The following is a 17,038-nucleotide window of genomic DNA, read 5'->3' as shown; positions in this document are numbered from 1 at the left end:
GAGAACCTCTGTTGTATTATGAACCCCTCTAAAGGGAACCTGGTCCAAAGACGTTTGAGAACCTCTGTTGTATTATGAACCCCTCTAAAGGGAACCTGGTCCAAAGACGTTTGAGAACCTCTGTTGTATTATGAACCCCTCTAAAGGGAACCTGGTCCAAAGACGTTTGAGAACCTCTGTTGTATTATGAACCCCTCTAAAGGGAACCTGGTCCAAAGACGTTTGAGAACCTCTGTTGTATTATGAACCCCTCTAAAGGGAACCTGGTCCAAAGACGTTTGAGAACCTCTGTTGTATTATGAACCCCTCTAAGGGGAACCTGGTCCAAAGACGTTTGAGAACCTCTGTTGTATTATGAACCCCTCTAAAGGGAACCTGGTCCAAAGACGTTTGAGAACCTCTGTTGTATTATGAACCCCTCTAAAGGGAACCTGGTCCAAAGACGTTTGAGAACCTCTGTTGTATTATGAACCCCTCTAAAGGGAACCTGGTCCAAAGACGTTTGAGAACCTCTGTTGTATTATGAACCCCTCTAAGGGGAACCTGGTCCAAAGACGTTTGAGAACCTCTGTTGTATTATGAACCCCTCTAAAGGGAACCTGGTCCAAAGACGTTTGAGAACCTCTGTTGTATTATGAACCCCTCTAAAGGGAACCTGGTCCAAAGACGTTTGAGAACCTCTGTTGTATTATGAACCCCTCTAAGGGGAACCTGGTCCAAAGACGTTTGAGAACCTCTGTTGTATTATGAACCCCTCTAAGGGGAACCTGGTCCAAAGACGTTTGAGAACCTCTGTTGTATTATGAACCCCTCTAAAGGGAACCTGGTCCAAAGACGTTTGAGAACCTCTGTTGTATTATGAACCCCTCTAAAGGGAACCTGGTCCAAAGACGTTTGAGAACCTCTGTTGTATTATGAACCCCTCTAAGGGGAACCTGGTCCAAAGACGTTTGAGAACCTCTGTTGTATTATGAACCCCTCTAAGGGGAACCTGGTCCAAAGACGTTTGAGAACCTCTGTTGTATTATGAACCCCTCTAAAGGGAACCTGGTCCAAAGACGTTTGAGAACCTCTGTTGTATTATGAACCCCTCTAAAGGGAACCTGGTCCAAAGACGTTTGAGAACCTCTGTTGTATTATGAACCCCTCTAAAGGGAACCTGGTCCAAAGACGTTTGAGAACCTCTGTTGTATTATGAACCCCTCTAAGGGGAACCTGGTCCAAAGACGTTTGAGAACCTCTGTTGTATTATGAACCCCTCTAAGGGGAACCTGGTCCAAAGACGTTTGAGAACCTCTGTTGTATTATGAACCCCTCTAAAGGGAACCTGGTCCAAAGACGTTTGAGAACCTCTGTTGTATTATGAACCCCTCCAAGGGGAACCTGGTCCAAAGACGTTTGAGAACCTCTGTTGTATTATGAACCCCTCTAAGGGGAACCTGGTCCAAAGACGTTTGAGAACCTCTGTTGTATTATGAACCCCTCTAAAGGGAACCTGGTCCAAAGACGTTTGAGAACCTCTGTTGTATTATGAACCCCTCTAAAGGGAACCTGGTCCAAAGACGTTTGAGAACCTCTGTTGTATTATGAACCCCTCTAAAGGGAACCTGGTCCAAAGACGTTTGAGAACCTCTGTTGTATTATGAACCCCTCCAAGGGGAACCTGGTCCAAAGACGTTTGAGAACCTCTGTTGTATTATGAACCCCTCTAAAGGGAACCTGGTCCAAAGACGTTTGAGAACCTCTGTTGTATTATGAACCCCTCTAAAGGGAACCTGGTCCAAAGACGTTTGAGAACCTCTGTTGTATTATGAACCCCTCTAAGGGGAACCTGGTCCAAAGACGTTTGAGAACCTCTGTTGTATTATGAACCCCTCTAAAGGGAACCTGGTCCAAAGACGTTTGAGAACCTCTGTTGTATTATGAACCCCTCTAAAGGGAACCTGGTCCAAAGACGTTTGAGAACCTCTGTTGTATTATGAACCCCTCTAAGGGGAACCTGGTCCGAAGACGTTTGAGAACCTCTGTTGTATTATGAACCCCTCTAAAGGGAACCTGGTCCAAAGACGTTTGAGAACCTCTGTTGTATTATGAACCCCTCTAAGGGGAACCTGGTCCAAAGACGTTTGAGAACCTCTGTTGTATTATGAACCCCTCTAAAGGGAACCTGGTCCAAAGACGTTTGAGAACCTCTGTTGTATTATGAACCCCTCTAAGGGGAACCTGGTCCAAAGACGTTTGAGAGCCTCTGTTGTATTATGAACCCCTCTAAAGGGAACCTGGTCCAAAGACGTTTGAGAACCTCTGTTGTATTATGAACCCCTCTAAGGGGAACCTGGTCCAAAGACGTTTGAGAACCTCTGTTGTATTATGAACCCCTCTAAAGGGAACCTGGTCCAAAGACGTTTGAGAACCTCTGTTGTATTATGAACCCCTCTAAGGGGAACCTGGTCCAAAGACGTTTGAGAACCTCTGTTGTATTATGAACCCCTCTAAAGGGAACCTGGTCCAAAGACGTTTGAGAACCTCTGTTGTATTATGAACCCCTCTAAGGGGAACCTGGTCCAAAGACGTTTGAGAACCTCTGTTGTATTATGAACCCCTCTAAGGGGAACCTGGTCCAAAGACGTTTGAGAACCTCTGTTGTATTATGAACCCCTCTAAAGGGAACCTGGTCCAAAGACGTTTGAGAACCTCTGTTGTATTATGAACCCCTCTAAAGGGAACCTGGTCCAAAGACGTTTGAGAACCTCTGTTGTATTATGAACCCCTCTAAAGGGAACCTGGTCCAAAGACGTTTGAGAACCTCTGTTGTATTATGAACCCCTCTAAGGGGAACCTGGTCCAAAGACGTTTGAGAACCTCTGTTGTATTATGAACCCCTCTAAAGGGAACCTGGCACAAAGACGTTTGAGAACCTCTGTTGTATTATGAACCCCTCTAAAGGTCCCTTCAAACGGGCAGCGATGAACGCAGACGTTGTGTCCCGGATCAACGACAGGTCTGCTCATGAGGGGCGCAACAACGCAAGCCTAAAACAAAACAGCTAAACAGAATCCCGGTCTGGTGAGTCGCGGGCGTGTGCACGAAACCAGCACGCGCGTGACAATTTCACGGGACCGCACCCACGTAAATACGCTTGCGTTGTTTTGCCCCTCGACTTCTCCGCACGTACAGAAAGACAAACAAAAACGCAGGCCTCATTGAAAATGAACTATAGGCGCGTTAACCCATTCTGACCTGAGATCAGATTCTAAAAATGTCAGTCGTTCTTCGATTTTTCAAAAATAGCAGACCTACAAGCTCGTAGCGCGCCACTCGGTGGCGCGCTATGAGCTTGTAGATCTGCTATTTTTCAATAGCTAAAGCATAACATGATGCCAACACCAAAATGGGTGCCCGTTCAGAATGGGTTAAATCACTGCCCGTTTGAAAGGACCCTAAGATGATCTGCTGCATCTCAAGGGGAGATCCTCTCATACATTCTGGTGTTAACCTGGAATATAATATTGTTTCCAAATGGAAATGGCCGTGCATTCTCCTCATGGAATGAGGTGGTGGATTCATAAAGGGTTGCAACTCTCTTTCTTACCCCCCTCCTCTGATGAAAATATAATTGGGCTGACATTTAACCACAACCACTTTCTGCATGATGGGGTAGGCATTGTGTCAGCAATATGATAGTTATTGCAAAGCAATTTGAAGAAGTAAATACATAAGCTTCGTAGTCTTATTGTAGCTAATGGGGCTACCTACTATGGAATACATTTGCAGTCTCTCTGCCCAGTGGCCACTATATTAAATCAACATCTATTCAATAATCTTTCACGTGAAGAGATAAAAGGTTATATCACATGGCTCTTACACCGAAGAGAAACTTCTGCTGTTGTTGGAACCAATTAAATTATAAGTACTATATAACGTTGCTGTCGGGAAAGAGACCTCTTATCTCTTACAACTTATACAACATTTCAAACACAATTAGAGAGTGTAGAAGAGTTGTTATGATGATCGTAACATTAGCCTGTCATCTCTATTCTCTCCTAATGGTCCTAATCTCATCAATACAGCATGTAATTTTAGTACAAAATGTTATCCAACAATAATACAATATTCTGTAGTTTTGAGTCAGAGATTCTAAATGTCATCAAATGGAGGTGAATGGCTGCTGAATAAATAATGGACCTTGATATGAAAAGTGCTGCTGGAGCACAAGTGGTGGAAAGTAATATTAGTAGTACATCTAAGTACTGTACTTAAGTAAAACTTCTACTCCACTACATCTCAGATCCAAATATTGTACTTTACTCCACTACATTTATTTGAAAACACTAGTTACTAATTACTTTGTAGATCAGGGAACAACGACAGCTTTCTACTTCTGGTCCGCCCTGAGGCAGGACTCCAGAGAAGAAGGGAAGATATAACCTCATTGTCAGCTCTGTAGCAGTGGCCGGCAAACTGTGTTCTTCTGGATCGGACTAGTGAAGAAACACAGGCTGTATATTACATCAGTCGATGGGAAGGGGCACGGTGGCACAGTTGGTAGTGCTGTCGCCTCACAGCTAGAAGGTCCTGGGTTCGATTCCCGCTCGGGACGCTGTGGGTGCTGGCGGCGTGTTTCCTCCTCCGCGTCATCAGTGCCCATACCCGAAGGCGGGGTTGGCGAAAGGGCCTTTCTGTGTGGAGTTTGCATGTTCTCCCCGTGTCCCCTAGGGTAGGTACCCTCACAAAAAACATGCAGTAATCCTGGTCACTAAACTGCCTCCCCCTGGCCAGCCGGGGCGCCTGATGGAGGGGAATAACGTGTTCCTTCCACGCGCTACGTCCAACCAGGTGTAAAGGAGCAACTTGGACACTCAGGCATGAAGGAAGCATGAGTTCAAGTCCGTTGCTCTCCCCTTGTCCCCCATATATGGGGACTAGGTTGGTGGAGGGTGTGTAGAGCCCAGGATCACATTAGATGATTGACACAGGGGTGAAAAATGGGTTACAAAATCGTGGGATAAAAAATATATTTAAAAAAATATCAGTCGATGGGTGGCTCTTCCAAGACAGATTTTGCGCTCTCATTAGAAGGCGGGTGTAAGTGCCATCCAACCGATTCTCTTGTTTCTTTGAAAGTGTCCATGTCTCGGAGCCAGAAGTACCAATGTGCGAGTACTTTTCCCATCACTGTGGAGCACTTACCCTCGGCCAGGGAAGCAAAGGCATGGACGAGGCGAGCCACGTACTGACGGACAACCTCGTCTCTGGACCTCATCAGATGGAGCACGGTTTTCTGCCAGCACAGGGAGGGACACAACACAACATTTAGGCTTCAGTGCATTGAGCTCGCCTAGATTAACCCATTTCGACGATTCTACAAAGAAGAAAGAACGAACACGCGCACGACAATTTCACAGGACCGCGCCCGCATAAATATGCTTGCGTTGTCGGCCCTCGAAAGAAAACGCAGGTCTCATTGAAAATGAACTATAGGCTGGTTAAATCACTGCCCGTTTGAAAGGACCTATAATCCAGGCCTGCGCCACCGTACCCCCACACGGTACCCCCACTAGGGATGGGTTCGATTAATCGATTATCGTTGATAGGACCCGAAATCGATTATGAAAATTAATAATCGATAATCGTTTTTCTTTTTTTTTTTCTGTTTTTTTTTAAAATGAAAATCTGTTGGAAAGGCAATATTGTCATCCAAACAGGACAGGGTTATAGGCCTACCAATCAAGATACAGGTTTGGAGGATTTAGCAGGTGTTGGGAATTTACCTAATCAGGCCTAGGCTGGGGTTGCTATGGTGATCAATTGGATCAACAGTGGTCCAGGGACCACCAGTGGTCCTCATTTAAAAGATGGAGTTAGTAACCAAATGAACCCTTATTAACTCTCAAGAGTTACAATTATTGTTAATCAATTACATCAGGGGTTCCCAAACTTTTTTGACTTAGGTACCCCTTGGGGGGAAGATTTTTTTTATTTGTAGGGTTCATAAAAAAAAATAAAAAAATGAAACCCCCCCCCCCCCCCCCCAAAAAACGATTAATCGTTAATATTGAATTATACAAATCGATTTTCATTTTGGACACATTTAACACGTTTAGTTTTGACGATGACAACATGGCGACAGCAGGCGACAACGTCTGCTGTCTGGAAGAAAGCACCTAAATCCAAAATGTTGATTGAAAACAAACAAACAAAAACATCCAGTGTGTGTGCATGTATGAGGATAAGAGCGCCCCTCACTTCACACAGGTGTGATTTTTAACCAACAGGTTAAATTCTCTTTATTCACCTGCCAGCAAGGTGATACCTAGGTGACACTTCCCATAGACAGTCCATTCATCCACACAGAAAAGTCCTCTAATTATATTAAACGACATCAAAATCACCAACATTGCAGCTGTAGGGAAAGCTTGAATTAACCTCTTTCAATCTAAAGTGTGTAAAACCGTAGACATTTTATGAGCTACTTCAAATTGAGCAAATTCCTTGCAGATGATTTCTTTCTCATTGCTGGAGTTTGGAAGCGCTCGTTGACTACCACTCAACGGCCCATGCATACCGCCTGTTTTGAATGTGCACATAATGCAGGAGGCAGCAGGAGGTTGCCTTACTGATAACGAGCGCTTCTATACTCTGATACTTAGAAAATAATCATCTGCAAGGGATTTCTTGACAGGAAGTAGCTCATAAAATGTCTACGGTGGATTTTTATTAAACAAAAACGTTACAGATTGAAAGAGGATAATTCAAGCTTTCCCTACAGCTGCAATGTTGGTGATTTTGATGTCGTTTAATATAATTAGAGGGGACTTTTCTGTGTGGATGAATGGGCTGTCTGTGGGAAGTGTCACCTAGGTATCACCTTGCTGGCAAGACGGCAGCCGTGTGAATATCATCAATAGCATTGATTTATGGAAGACAATAAATCACACTTGTGTTGAGGTGAGAGGTGCCTTACATCACAGTGATGACGTCTGATGTCAACAACAACATGTCCAATCATTATGAGCACATTCCGTGCTCAGACAGACAGACAGACAGACAGACAGAGACAGACAGACAGACTGAGACTGACTGTATACACACAAAGCTGTGCAAATTCATATTTATTCTGTTATCAGGGGGAATTTTCAAGCTTGTCAATACTTGATCTGACCACGCACAAGGACACTCAACTCGTGGCGGTCAACCATTTCCTTAAGAAAACAAATTCCATCTTTAACCACAAAACTGACACACCACAAAGGTGTCTATATACAGTAGGGCTACATGACACAGGCGGGGTCAAGTCCTGCCCAAAAACATAAAGCCAGTTTATGTTTGAGGTTTGATGACAAAGTAATGCTGCTATTGTCAGGCAGCATAAAGCCGTGTAAACTGTAAGGTTGACTTCAGCGTCCCGCGAGGCTTCACCGCACAGTGGATCGCGGCTTTGCAGACAAAAGGTGGGGGAGAGGTGAGGGACATTTACACTTGTGATTGTGGAGGAAAAAAAGGCAAGCTCTTAGACATTATGGCCCGGGGCTATAGGTTAGATGAATGGGAGTTGTTGGTGTGGCTCAGCTGCACGAAGCAGGGGGGGGGGGAAGAAACCCCAAACAAAACTAATAAAACAAAACACAATAAAAACAAGGTAAAGGTAAAGGTACGTCAGTCCTTCTTCGACCATTCACATAACGAGGGCAGTTACCCAGGCACTAAAGAACTGTGCTTCAGACGCCTTAACAGACGACGTCACACTGATAACAAACAGCATGCACGCGCATACCGCCAGCAGAAGAACCCTGCCTCTCAAAATACGCAATGGAAAAGTTCTAACTGCACTCACGTGTAAAAAATGCCCCATCAAACATTGTCCTCAAAACCACACCTTCAGTCGCTGTCATAATAACGGGAGGTGTGCTCATGATAACGGCAGCAGAGCCTGTTTGTCCACGGCTGCACGCACACCTGCAGCCCATCGAGTATCATTTATGCTTCGTCCCGTGATGGTGTCGCGCACGCAGACCTCTACACTCACAACAGTCGCATCCGTGATGCAATGTGAGCTTGTATATCAGCTGTTCTATGTGTGCAACACTGTTGGGCTTTGAAGTATAAATGTCTCCTAGGGTGCACCTCACTAGCCAACACACAAGAGGAGGTTGAATGGACTGAAACGAGCGCTCCCCAAAACAACAGATCTGTTGGGAATTGATTCCATGAAACAGTCACCCGTGCGCGCTGCCCAGTCCCAATGTTTTTGTCCCAAAACAAATAATTGGTCTATTGCCACTCAATAGGTTGAGGTAATTTCAGAAGAAACTGTCCTATTATGGGGCGGTGGTTTGGGAGTTGACCTCCGATGGGTTCCTAGGCCTCCATCTAGTGCAAAACCAATTGAGGAGGGAGACCACTGTGACTTAGCCAAAGGAACAAACAATTGGCTACTTGGCAGAAACACATTTCGAGTACAAGAACTCTTCCACAGGCAGCAATGGTAAGCGTGTGAATTCATGTCAAATATAGGTTTACTAGGCCCTAGGGAGCTTTCTGGGGGAAATTATGGGCAATACTGGCAGCAATGGTAAGCGTGTGAATTCATGTCAAATATAGGTTTCCTAGGCCCTAGGGAGCTTTCTGTTGTCAGTTATTCAATTCATCTCAGGAGTCAGTCAAAATAATGTGGGAATGACACTCCACACAGCTGATTCAAATGAATGACCAACGCTTATTATCAAGTGATCACTTAACAAGCACCATCTACGTAATCCCCATGCAGAGATTCGGGTGTCACAGAAGCCGGAATGTTCCCTTTTTAATCAATGAAGGGTGGCTCCACTGCCTACGATGCGTTGTGTTGCGCTGCGCTGCGTTCGGTGACTGCTTTAAACCTGCTTTAAGACCAGCGTCACACACGTCCAGTGGAGCCCCGCCGTTAGACTGCTGCTGTCAAGTGTCAAGATCCGAGCATTGATCATTAATTTGAATCAGCCGTGTGGAGGGAGATCTTGTAGTAGAAGTAGACAGACTAATATGCCCCCTTTTTGATATCTGTCAGGCTGAGTTCTTATATTGTTATTGACTGACAGACACAGATCACTCATCATGGAACACCGATCTACACATACATCATTTAATATCTCTGCTGTCGGGAAGAAACCAACAGGAAATGACAAATATGCATTTGTCAGGAAATGAAGAAATCCTTATATTTTTTTTAAACAAAGCAATATTGCAGTGCCTCATCAAAGTTGGTGTTGTGAATTACTTTTTATATTGTCAATTGCTTGCATGAGAGAGGGATAGGTGGTGGAGTTAGCTGCTTTAGCAGACAGTTTGAGGGTCCAATTAATTTAAAAGGTTTTGTTCCGACTCCCAATCGCTTTTCACTACTTTTCATTGTTTCAATGTTTTTTTTAAACCAACACACAGACGTAAAGGGTGTTCAATAGCATTGCTTTATGGAGAAGGAGTTAATGTAGTGAAATGAAGTGATGCTGACCACACCTGTTTGGTGCTGTAGCGGTCCAGCAGGTCGTTACTGATGTACGCCTGGAGCACCGTGTCTCTCTGCTCACCCTGGTGCGAGCGGGTCAACCTCTAGAAAGGACAGACACAGATGTTCATGGAGGCCCAAAGACTTGTGCTTCATTCAGCTGTAACACTTTCACTTCAATGCATGTCAGGTCATGTCAGGTCAGTTCGGAGCAAGCATTCCCAATCGGACAACACATGTTTTTGAATGTTGTTTGCCTGTGTGTCAAAGAGCAGACTTGTCAAGTTGGAGGTTGAGTCGGCATATTGTACACAATATATAGGTATGACCGAGGGGTCTTCTGTATTCTAAAGCGGACTCAATTCTGGCATAATTATACTCTATATTGTCTGATTACAATTTAAGCAGTAAGATCGAGTGGGACTGCAAGACTTCAAAGAATAAATGTCATGGACCCTAGAGTCAACCAACAATAGGCAAATAAGTAAGTGCAGAGAAAACAATCAAGTGCTACAAAGTAACTAGGTAAATACAGTAGGAAACCTATAGCATCTGTCTAAACAACACATCTAAATAACATACTTAGCATCTGTGGACACGCAAATATCTCATAACAGATGTTATCCCCGTTTGGAACCTCACCCTCCGCTCTTAGCTTCCAGAAGGGTTTCCGTGTCAGGATTATATCCCTGCATACTAGGTTGAAACGGGATGAAATGCGTCCTTTCCTGAGAGCTACGGATGATATAATTTGGAGTGGAAAGTATAAACATTTGGAGCGGGGTGAAACAACCGCTTAAAGGTTTTATGACATTCATTTTCATTTATTTTTCTTTTTTCTTTTAGGTTTTATGACCTCAATTACACCCAAAAAACCTGAACTTTGGACATTCAGTGGATTTTCTGTGGTCTGAAGTGTTCTTTGGGTTTTTTTGGGCCTTTTGAGCTACAATGAAAACAGGCAACACAGTGAAACAGTGACATCTGCTGGCAAATCCCATTGACATATGGGATTTGCAGTAAGTGATGTCACTTACTGCCGGCAAATCAGAGCACCTGTTTGAGCCAGAAAACCCCAGATCACAGAAAATCTACTGAATGTTAAAAGTTCATGTTTTTTGGGTGCAATTGAGATTAGAAAACCTAAAAAAACACAAGAACAATTCCAAAACCTTTTTTTTAATGTCACAATCCCTTTAAACACAGCTTAAATAGCTTATTTAGTCAGCCTGTGGCCAGTCAACCCTCGTCCGCGTCATGCGTGGTACTAACTCCATAAGATTGCATTGGGAATACATGGAACTACTGGCTGACTTCATGAGCTTTGTACAGTAAGTGGCTGTTTCACACGTTCCCAATGTTTTACTACTTTACACTCCAAATTCTATCATCCGTAGCTCTCTGGAAATACCTTTACTTTTTGGATACGATACTGCGAAAAGGGGGTTTCTCCACTGCTCTTGGAGGGCTCAGCCCATTTCAACCTATGCAGGGATATCCTGACACGGAAACCCTTCTCAGCGCTAATAGCGGAGAGTGAGGTTCCAAAATGGTAAATGGTAAATGGTGCATTTATATAGCGCCTTTATCCAAGGCGCTTTACATAGATTGTGCATTACATTCACCCATTCATACACCGATTGCGGCGGAAGCCATGCAAGGTACCAACCAGCACATCGGGAGCAATTTGGGGTTCAGTGTCTTTGGCCCAAGGACACTTCGACATGTAGACAGGAGGAGCCGGGATTCGAACCGCCGACCCATGGATCATTGGACGACCTGCTCTACCTCCTGAGCCACAGTCGCCCAACCTCAGTACAGTACATGTGCATAGGATAACCAACTGTACAGTACATGATCTGCATAGGATAACCGACATATGGTCTCTGCATGGTGATGTGCAGCCGTATACTCACCCAGCGCAGGGCCTGAAGCAGCAGGCAGCGGAGTCTGTCCGTACCTCCTAGAAGGTCCTTCCTCAGAGTGTCATAGTCCAGAGAGGGCAGCAGAGGCACCTCTTTGGTTCTAGACAAGAAAATAGCATTTGATCAACACTTTAACCCATTCTGACCCGAGATCAGATTCATACGAGGTTTCCACACGGACACACACTGGTCTGATTAAACCCATTCTGACCTGAGATCAGATTTAAAAAATGTCAGTCGCTCTTCGATTTTTCAAAAATAGCAGACCTACAAGCTCGTATCGCGCCACTCGGTGGCGCGATATGAGCTTGTAGATCTGCTATTTTTCAATAGCTAAAGCATAACATGATGCCAACACCAAAATGGGTGCCCGGTCAGAATGGGTTAAGTTAATATTGAGATACTGCAGTTTTAATTTCGTTGATTGAAACTATGACGAAAAATGGGTGTCGACTCATCGAGTCGACCTGTTTTCACTGACAAACAAAATAAAATAGAAATAGAAAACATGCTATGATGACAAAAACTATGACTAAATATACTGGCAATTTTGTCAACAAATAAAAACCAAAAATAAAGACCAAAAAGTTAGGGCAGGACTAGTGACTAGCCGATCTACAAGCTCAGATCAGCTATTTTCGGTAGCTGGTTCTAGTACAAATCTGGCATTACGATGCTATTAAGGCCTGCCAAAATACATTCAACAAATACAGTCAACAAAACCTTAATCAACTAAAACTAGACTAAAAGATTTGGATGACTAAAATATGACTAGACTACTAAATCGAATGTTATTCTCAAAATAAAGTAACCAAAATTAGCTGTCAAAATTAACTGACTGCAGATCGTTAGTTGATGAGGAAGTGCCCCATTGAACACAACAGGATTCCCCCACCGGAGTGGCTATAGGGAGTTGGCCGAGAACACAGCAGGTGCTCGTTTGTTATGCACTCTGCAGCCATTCTGTGAATTGCCCGAGGGCTGATATGGCTTATCACCCTCTCAATACTACCATGTATAAGTCCATGGGTTTCTATAAGTATGGCAGCTTAAGATGAAGACTTACTGTGGTGCGATGGCTGCTCGAAGCATTGAGGAGGCCTAGGCAGTGACAGAGAGAGAGAGACATACAGAGAGATAAAGAGAGACATAGAAGAGGTTGAATACGCCTCATTTATTACTAACTCGCAGACTTTATTGTGACCACATTGCTGTCGGACAGAAACCAGCTATGCGCAAAAGATTTACTTTTTAGGGAAAAATAAAAAATAAAAACACGTTTTCAGAACACAATACGTGTTAAGTTGGTATGGTGACTCTATACATTGAATGTGTCCTTATATTATTATCATTTACCCAAAATACAGTCAAGTGTAGTTAGGTCTTACCGTCTTTGACCATTAATGTGGAGATGGGTCTTTTTTCCGTCTGACTTCATCATACTAATCAAAGGGGAACAGACCCCCTAACCTTGGAGTTAAGAGGTTTGAACCGACAGTTTGAGGATCCAATAGAGTTATGAGGTTTAGTCAGAAGCACTTTAATACTTTTCATTGGTTCAATATGGGTGTTCAATAGCATTGATTTATTTAAAAAAAAACATGAAACATGTTGGCTGATTTCTGCCCGACAGTGATGATATTTACTCTGTCATTAGATAAACGGGTGTCGATTCATGCATCCCACATCCACATTCCTTCATGCTTACTGCCTTGGATCAAGACGGCCGGGCATCGGTCATATCGATGTGTCTTGTATCAAGGCTAAATACAGTACTTACCACTTACCAGAGTATAGAATCATGTTAGTTTCTGTACTAGAAGGTTTTTTTAGGAGTCTTCCTGTGAGTGAGTGCATCATGCGGTGATCTACTGCAACATGCCCGCTGAATCCCTGAGTGTAATCTATGCCATTTAGCAATATCGCACCATGCAGAATGAGTGACAAGGACACCGACCAATTGGATGAGAGAAGGAGGCGAGAGAAGGTGGGGGTTAGTGAGTTGAGCCATCTCATTCCTTTTGTTGGTGGTCACTTCTCCCTATGGGCTATAATCATAGCATTGGGGAATTCCAACGGAAGTGATTCTTACGTATGAAAAAGGGGACTTTTTTTTTGTGCCCTGAAATGTAACCTGTAGACTGAGTGGTTTCATGACCTTTTCCCTGAGGAAGCAAAAGGTCTCAGGCGTAGCGTGTAATCTGGGGCGGGAGCCAGCCGCCCTGGACCGTGCCTCCCTGAAGCATGTTTCACTTTGTGACATTTGACCAGCGAGAGGGACCCGAGCCACGCAGGTGAGGTAGCACACTGCTACACGTGACCTGGACTCACAGGTTTTCAGGTCTGTAAAAAGTACTCGTACTGGCATTATATTTCCCCACAGAGAACTCTAGTTACTCAAGCAGTGGACACGTCGCTCTGACCACATAAGTGCAACAGCTTGGGTTCGAAGCCCAGCCCAGGACATGTTTGCAATCCCCCCCCCCCCCCCCCACTTCCCTCCCCTCTACTTACTCCCCACTGTAGTCAAGTACAATTTACTCATTCAGCCGTACATACAATGGGCAGGGAACTCAATAAACGTGCTCGTGTAGTGTTCATATAATTGTACTGATGTTAACTAGCAGTACAATACAATATGCATGCAGCTGTGGTGAGAAAGTAGGCACCCATTGTTGGGTTGCCATTGTTGTTTAAATGGATGGCAGAGCTGTGATAGTTTTAGTTTCTCCCTCTAGCTAAGTAAACATAGAGAGATAGTGATAAACAGAAAAACAAATGAGTGAGATAGCTTTTTTTTTAGGAGGAGGAGATGGTGTTGGTGGTGGGGGTGGTGGTGGGGGGTTATAATTGCACCTCAATTATGGTGTTATGTTGCGATACGGGGAACAATCAGTCTTTATGCCAGTACAAACCTGATCCTGAATTCTGAGAAGTTGTAGCTCAGGGTTTATAAGGTTATGGAGTTGAGTAGAGGGGAGACAGATCTCTAATGCTATAAAGTAGACTATGTGGGTTTGTTTGTGGTCATAGGGCCTCCTGCTATGCTGCATTTGCTCATCTGCTTGTTCTAGACCAGGGGTCTTCAACAGGGGGTCCAGGACCTCTAGGGGGTCCTCAGACTTACTACAGGATAGGAACCTTTTTTTTTTTTTTTTACATTATCCACTTGAACCCTAGAAGTATTCCTATTCTGAGAAGAACTATTTTCGGCAAAGAGGTTTGGTGTAGAGGAGGGGGGGGGGGGGGGGATCACACTTGGCTGCCACATGATGTCAAGAGTGGGCGCCTGTTTTTATGGGAGGAGCTTGCTGGTTTTTGGGGGTGCGTGAAAACATAGCTGAGCAGCCATCTCTCCTGTCCGACTGGGTTAACATAGCTGAGCAGCCATCTCTCCTGTCAAACATAGCTGAGCAGCCATCTCTCCATCTCTCCTGTCCGACTGGGTTGAGAAACTGCACAGCCAACGGGGAATGTCACTTGGCCAAGGGAAATATTAAGCCTCATTTACACAGTGTAAGACAACCCTTGTGGGCCAGATTATTTTGGCTCATCATTGGAGTAATTGGGAATGTCTGTCACGCTTATGAGTATCGAGTATGAATGCCCAGAACTCTGAGCTACGAAGCATGGCTTACAGTACCTTACACAGTGAAAGTTAGGCTCTAGGCGGGTCTACTCTGTTACTGTAGGCAGTTGACTCTCAAATAGCGTAATCATAGTAAACCAGACCAGCGATGATTGGGAGTACCTGCCCTATTCTACAAACACTATAGTTACTGTGGCCAGTGGGTGTCAGGTTTGACCCTAACCCCAAATCAAGAAGTGCACAATTAGTTGGGACTTGCCATTTTCCTCCTCACCACCACCAACAACAACAACAACAACAACAACAACAACAACAACAACAACAACATTATTGAGAACCATGCTGGCATCAATGATTAATTATTAACCAACTTGAATATTGTCAGCTCGGCTGACACACCCACGGCACACGGACTGCATTTCTGCAGGGCCTATACATACACAAAGCAATTAGATTCACCCGCTTACAAACATTCACACTGACAGTGGAGGCAGCCCCATGCAAGGAACCACCATCACTTAGGTGTTCTTCTGTGTCTTACTCAAGGACGCTAAAACACAAAGCCAGGAGGAAGTGAACTGGGAACCGCCGCTCCAGAGTGGCCACTCTATCCCCTGAACCACTGCTGCTACTATCTCTATGGTGAGCATTTGAGCTCACAATACACTGTGCTGAATCTCTCTCTATCTCTCTCTCTCTGCAGCATAGGCTACTTGTGTACTAGTTTTAAATGAACAGAGGAGTGTTCACCTGTTGAACACTCCAGGCACCTTGGCTGGTTATCCAGTCTGGCAGTGTGCCGCGGGTTCGACTCCCGATCCCGACGACCTTTACTGCATCTCATCCCCCCCCTCTCTCCTGTCAGCCTACTGTCTGTCCCTCCATAAGAAAATATAAAATAAAGGCGAAAGCCACAAAAGAAAGTCCAACACAGAATATGCATTATCCAAACAATGTCATGATGCTGCCGGCACAATGTTCACACCTGTTTTCCACAAGAACTAAGACTGCAATGTTGTAGGTCCTAAGCAGGCAAAATGACCAAACAAGATTCCTGACACTCAGAATTCAGTGCACGTTCACACACATTTCCTACAAATCATGCATATCTGGGGGGGCTTTAGCAACCTGCTTTGAACGCAGCTAAATACTATTCTAAATATTAGTAAAGACCTAAATCTGTCACTTTGACTAGTAAGCTGGTCTGTCATTTTGAGCAGTTTGAAAAATGCCTTAAAGTTTTCTCCTGGGATTTTTGAGCAATTTTCGTGAAATGTTCTACACACATTCTATGGAGCATTATTATCTAAAATCCCAGTTGAAGAGAAGTTTGTACATATAGCTGCAAGCAGCGATAACAGGCACTTTGAACATGCATAACTCATGGTGTCTGTCTGTTACCGCTGGGTGACCTAAAGTGTCTTATCACTGCTTGCAGCTATATTTTAAATTGAGATATTCCCATAAATTGACGTTAAAAGCCCAAAAAAATATCGCAACGCTAACCATTGGTCAGCGCCGCACTCGTGCCCCCCAAAACGAGGCCTGGCCACAGGACGTACCGGGCATATTCCCGGTGGGCCGCGCCCATAGGGGGCCGCCATGATAAAAATACATTTATTTTTTTGACAGGCAGGCAGGCCAATAGGCGGCAGGCCACCAGGAAAGGTCCGGGCGTGCTGCCATTCTGCCAGTGCCATCATGATAATTTCACTGTACCTGGATCAGTGAGTGACAGATAAACCCTCTACAAAGGGTTGTGTAGTTATCTGTTGGTTTGTATCATTTATGTTGTTCTGTAAAAGTGGTGGTATTAGGGCTTGTTTGTTTGTGTGTGCCTCGACGGAGCGGGCGGTTGTGGTGGGCCGGTCTGGGCCAAATTCACGCTGAAATGACCGGGCCGAATTTCTGTCCCAGTCCAGCCCTGGCCCCACCTACCCCTGGCCTAAAGATTTTAAATTCCCCACTAGCAGCCCCTAGAGGCCACGTGCTCACAAATACTTACCATAGTATAGAATCATGTTAGTTTCTGTACTAGAA

At 44.5% G+C, this 17,038-nt stretch overlaps 1 protein-coding gene across 1 annotated transcript in view; it reads right to left on the bottom strand.

Moving 5' to 3' along the window:
• The window catches only part of armc9 (armadillo repeat containing 9), an 84,105-nt gene that overhangs the window by 45,643 nt on the left and 21,424 nt on the right, over positions 1 to 17,038 (bottom strand). The window contains exons 11-14 of the mRNA XM_083766877.1: positions 12,476 to 12,510; positions 11,401 to 11,509; positions 9,496 to 9,588; positions 5,191 to 5,281 (exon numbers count right to left, since the gene is read on the bottom strand). Coding sequence (XP_083623003.1) covers positions 5,191 to 5,281; positions 9,496 to 9,588; positions 11,401 to 11,509; positions 12,476 to 12,510 — 328 coding nt within the window. The remainder of the gene's footprint in view (positions 1 to 5,190; positions 5,282 to 9,495; positions 9,589 to 11,400; positions 11,510 to 12,475; positions 12,511 to 17,038) is intronic.

Source organism: Protomyctophum parallelum (genome assembly GCF_964188405.1).
Source record: "Protomyctophum parallelum genome assembly, chromosome: 6".
Lineage (NCBI taxonomy): Eukaryota > Metazoa > Chordata > Actinopteri > Myctophiformes > Myctophidae > Protomyctophum > Protomyctophum parallelum.
The sequence above is the reverse complement of the archived record's forward strand: the minus strand, read 5'-3'. Positions and strand labels throughout refer to the sequence as shown.